Below are 5,293 nucleotides of genomic sequence, written 5' to 3' on the forward strand. Positions count from 1 at the left end.
CTACAATGATAATTACATTGATTAAAATACGACGATCTATTCTAGTCAAATTATTTCTTTACATGATATACATACAATGGTCGCTAGCCATTGTCAGTCGATTTCAGGAAAATGGTACGTACTTTAGAGTGTCAAAGTTGTATATCAAACTCGGCTGTCGGAGGCGTCCCGGGACGTCTCTCTACTGTATGCCTTTGCGTCCGGGTTATGTGTGAGAACCGTGGAGTGAATGTGTTGGTGTCCTTGTTTTACCATTTTGTTAATTTTAAATATAGGTTTCCGGGTAGGATAGGTAGCATATTTTCTGGTATGAGTGTTTACCATAAGTAGGTAGGGCCGGGCAGGTTGGTACAGTCTCTCGTCGGGTAGCCGCGTTTACGCGTGTCCAACCTGTTTCAGGATATCTGATTTGGAAAATTGTCGTTGAAGCAGGCATAACGAATGGAGCATACCATTTGTCTTGAGCTTTGCCTATTGGTTTTTCGAATACGGAGAGGGTTTCGAAACGAACATTTATTGCTCGAGCACGTACATGCGAACGGATAGCGGTCGCAATGATCGTTGATCGTCCATGTGCACTGGGAATAGCATCCGCGATTTATCTTTTTCTTTTATCTTTATAAGTTATTTTTTGGTGCTATGCTAAATCTCTTCCCTATCAGATCCAATGCAATTGCAGTTTTCGAATATTAAAGGCCAAATATATCTAATTGTACGTATCTCCGCTGCTATTGGGGTTATCTAGACAATTCGAGGCACGTTCTACTCCACAATTGATTCTTTATACAGGGCACATCGTTCGGTTTGCCTTATGTTAATTTTCTTTCCTGTCAAATCCAATGCAATTATAGTTTTTAAATTTTCAAGACCAAATAAATCTAATTGTACGTATCTCCGCTGCTAATGGGATTATCTAGACAATTCGGAGCGCGTTATACTCCGCCTTTATTGCTTTATATAGAGCACATCATCCGATTTGCACTTACACATGTTGCGTTATATAGTATTACGTTATAACGTATAACGTTATGTGGTTTTACGATATAACTTCTAACGTTATATTGTATTATGTTATAACGTATAACGTGATATAGTATTACGTTATAACGTATAACGTTATATCGTATTACGATATACCATATAACATTATATAGTATTACGTTATAACATATAACGGTGAATAGTATTACGTTATAGCGTATAACTTTATGTGGTAATACGATATAACGTATAACATTATATAGTAGTACGTTTTGCCGTATATCGTTATATAGCATTACGTTATAACGTATAACGTTTGTATAGTATTATGTTATAACGTATAACGATATATAGCATTACGCTATAACGTATAACGTTATATTGTGTTCTGCTATAACACATAACGTTATATAGTATTATGTTATACCCTATAACGTTATGTGGTGTTACGGTATAACGTATAACGTTACGTGGTATTACGATATGACGTAAAACGTTATATGGTATTACGATGTACCGTATTTAACCATAGCCGTAATTAAACAATTGTCATTCAATCCGATTGTATTTATTCGAGATTTGTAACAGTGAGCTTGGACTCGACGCGACAATCGGTCGCCAACGTAGCCGCGGTCAAGGGATGAACGTTTGTCTAACAAAGGTATGGGTAACAGTATAGCTCTCCTTAAAAGAAATAGTTGTAGCGATACTTGACAGTAGACATTCCAACGGTCTCTGTCCCGTGGCTCGCCGCCACACGCAGACCCTATTCTCTGGGTAAGATGATTGCCAGATGTCGATGCGTCTCCGCAGTGCATGTTCAGCTAGCCTGAGGACCCGTTATAAATCTTAAGATTTAGTTAACTAAAGTCCCTCAAATGGACAAACAGTCTTTGTCCCAACTACGGGAAGATAGGGAAAACCTACTTTCTCACGAACGACGCTTCCCGCTAGCAACTTTTCCTCAAGGGCGGCTAGCATCCTTTTCTAACCACCAATATGGAAATTGACCAATTAACCCCTCACCTTCTGAACGAAGGCATCGCTCCACGAATCTGATGATCTCGTGCCCTTAGACACACCCCGTCATAGTTTTCCTCTGTGGCATCATCGCGACGGAAAGTCACTTCTTTCGTGCGATCTCATTGACGAGAAGGAATAACGTCTTTACGATCAGAGTCGGACTTAGATTTTGTGAGAGCGTACATCTATTATCCCGTTGACCGCTGATTCGTTATCGAACCTAGGATCATTGACATTAGCGTCTCGAGTATCTAATTACCACGGTTACTTGTCGATATCTGTAACAATCATATTTGCTCTAGTCAATATCTTCTCTATTGCATAACGACAATGTCTAATCACAACGAAGATTCGTTTCACGCCCTTAACTCCAATCCTAATCGTAACGCCAACCCAACATATATATATATAGAAGGATTTAATATATTTTCATAATACATAATGAAACATACAAATATTTCGTACAAATTTCATATTACATACTTTGTTGAAATAAATTATCTTCAAACCTTAATCACACTTCATTGAAAGACCGAAACTCTCTTTAAGAGTTCTTTGACTATTTCATTATTTCTTGAGGTGCATAAATATGGAGGAGTTAATTCGCGATAATCCAAACAAATTCGCTTAGAAGTTATATCTTCTCTTAAAACGCAATGTTCCCATTTGTACCTATAAAGAATATAGAAGAGAATCTAGTAATTATGTAAATAATGCAATAAAATTCACATTCATTATATTCTATTTTACCTATGTTATAAAATACTTTCTTTCAAGTTGTACCTGACAATTAAAATAATTGTATAACTAAATTTGCCAAACAATTACAGAAATATAATACGATATAGATGTTTAAGTACTATTTCGCCATGTCTGTAAGAAAATTTTTTTATTATATTATCTCAAATATAAATAATAATAATAAAATTATTATTCTAGTAATACCTTTTATCAAGTTCTCTTCAGTAAAAAATCTTTTACTTCTTTTTTTATAATTGATGGTTGATAATCTCTTATTATATTCTTAAATGTAAATTAGTTTGAAAGGGAAAATTAATGAATAATATTACTATGAATTAGAAATTAAACAATGGAAGGATGTATCGGATACAGGTAAGTAAATACCTTTATATATACACCAGGAAATTCTATGGCAGTTCCTCGATGATACGGATGATTTTTGTAAAGATCAGCATCCCAACCAGGCCATGATTTGTCACAGTTTGGACAATATTCATATCTTGTACATAAAACGGTAACTTTGTATGATATATGCTATCGATGCTACTGCTTACATTAAAAATTATGTATTTGCGTTAGAAAATCATTTGTTTGTGTGCATTCTACAAAATCTAGTAAGAATTTTACAATAAAATAAGAGATTTTAATATTCAACACAACAATTATATTATATCAAAATTTGTATTAAAGCATTTTAAAAACTTCACATGTATATATGTATATATATGTAATACAAAGCAACTGAAACTGATATTGATATCATATGGATATGATATCAATGGAAAGAATGCAAGTAATATTTTCAAATATATACATATATGTATGAACATTTTTGAATATAAAAAGATAAGAAACAGGTAATTATAAAATCAAAAATTCATTCAAGAATAATATAGAGCAATACATAGAAATCATTTAGAACATACACAAAATATTAGATACTTATTTCTCTTCTTTTCATTGACGGATAAATTAAATAATAAATAAATAATTTAAATCTTTTATAAAAAATATTAAAAATAGCAATGCTACCAAATAAATTAATTGTCCAAGTATATAACATAATAGAAAACTTATTTGTAAAAAAGACAAACTTTTGGGACATAATCTCAAAATGAGTCTTAAGATTGGATTTCACAATCTTATGTTCAGTTTCGCAGAGAAGACAAGATCTTATTCCCTTGCAACCACAAGATCGTACTGTTTCCATCCTTTAATAAGTAACAAAGAACTTAAAAGTCGCTAAATACTTATTTCGAACTATATTCATATGTACATATGTATACATATTTTAGACACATAGTACGTGGAAGTCAGGGAACTAAAGGACAATGTCGATGCGATAGCGTAAGAAGGGCAATACGTTGATTGGGTCTTCTATACGAGTTAAGTTTATTCGAAATTACTAGAATACTTTACTATTGACTATAAATCTCCTCGTTTATAATAATACTTTTATAATAAACTTTTCAATTGATAACCTTTCTACAATCTTCTTTTGACAGAAGATTAGCACCTTGCCAAGTGTATACCAACAGGTATACAAGGAACACACGACTTTCGTGCGAGGTCATCTGTGTTTCAACCACCGTACAATGAAGATTGAAGAATTCACCTTTTTCGAATTAAATTATCAATTTATAACATTCGCGCTATTAATTTGTAACATTCAAGCTATTAATTTACAACATTTAAACTATTTTTTTCTAACAATTTACTATTAATTTATTAACCATTTAAACTATTATTTTGTAACATTTAAACTGTCGTAGTATCGTGGACAGATTGTCTAAGAAATATCGGGTGAACTATAATGTTACGTTTTGACTTATATATTTTTAAATTTTGATTGTCGTCAATTTAATCGACAAGGAAAGTAAACGATAGTAATTGAAATATAAATTTAAACTTCCGATTAATACGGTAGTTGCTGCCACCAGAAATAGTCTATGGACTATTTCGACAATTTTTTTTTTTTTTTAAATTACTTTTGTGCTGGTCTATATTTCTGTATGTATGTATATATATATATGTATGTTGCTACTATTGAAGGAGGTGGATATATTGCGAGTGCTTTTATAACTTACGATTACAAGTTAACTAACTTGGCGACTCTTCGTGACAACTCGAATGAAATTTCAAGACTAAGTGACGCCCTTTCTGGCGCACGTATCGCCTCGAGTATTTCACCTTGTTGCACTTAGCGATAGTTTACAAATTATTCCAAGGGGTCGTGTCTTAGTGGTTTATTTATCAACTTAGAAATTCATAGGTAGCGTTAACTAGCGTTTAATGCGACTGGCAAATATATTCCACGTTTTGGTTAACCTGCTATGGGCAGGAATACTAGCACGGGAGAGGATTAAAGTCGTTCGGAATAAATAATTGGTACTTCCGCACGGATTTATTTCGTACGGCTGGGTTGGGATGGTATCGATAGATTATAATTTTATTCAAATTTTACTTGATTATAACTGTTATAGTGTCGATTATAAATGTTGTAACATATAAATATGCATATGTAAATATAGTAAATACTCTATATTCG

At 32.9% G+C, this 5,293-nt stretch overlaps 1 protein-coding gene across 1 annotated transcript; it reads right to left on the reverse strand.

Annotated features, from left to right (window-relative positions):
• Positions 1–2,537: 2,537 nt before the first annotated feature.
• LOC122577464 (alpha-ketoglutarate-dependent dioxygenase alkB homolog 4-like) lies at positions 2,538–3,955 on the reverse strand. Its single transcript, XM_043748792.1, has 3 exons — positions 3,884–3,955; positions 3,130–3,279; positions 2,538–2,877 (listed from the first exon to the last, which is right to left on the reverse strand). Exons 1-3 carry the CDS (start codon positions 3,953–3,955, stop codon positions 2,857–2,859), a joined length of 243 nt encoding a protein of 80 aa, XP_043604727.1. The 3' UTR covers positions 2,538–2,856.
• Positions 3,956–5,293: the final 1,338 nt, after the last annotated feature.

Source organism: Bombus pyrosoma, unplaced genomic scaffold, assembly GCF_014825855.1.
Source record: "Bombus pyrosoma isolate SC7728 unplaced genomic scaffold, ASM1482585v1 HiC_scaffold_4713, whole genome shotgun sequence".
NCBI lineage: Eukaryota > Metazoa > Arthropoda > Insecta > Hymenoptera > Apidae > Bombus > Bombus pyrosoma.

Excerpts from the sequence above, each read along its gene's own strand:
- LOC122577464 (XM_043748792.1), bottom strand. The coding sequence starts at position 3,955 with ATGGAAACAGTACGATCTTGTGGTTGCAAGGGAATAAGATCTTGTCTT. Across the intron at positions 3,280-3,883 it reads GCGAAACTGAACATAAGATT|CATATATCATACAAAGTTAC; the intron begins GTGAAATCCAAT and ends TAGCATCGATAG. Across the intron at positions 2,878-3,129 it reads TTCCTGGTGTATATATAAAG|ACATGGCGAAATAGTACTTA; the intron begins GTATTTACTTAC and ends ATTTTCTTACAG.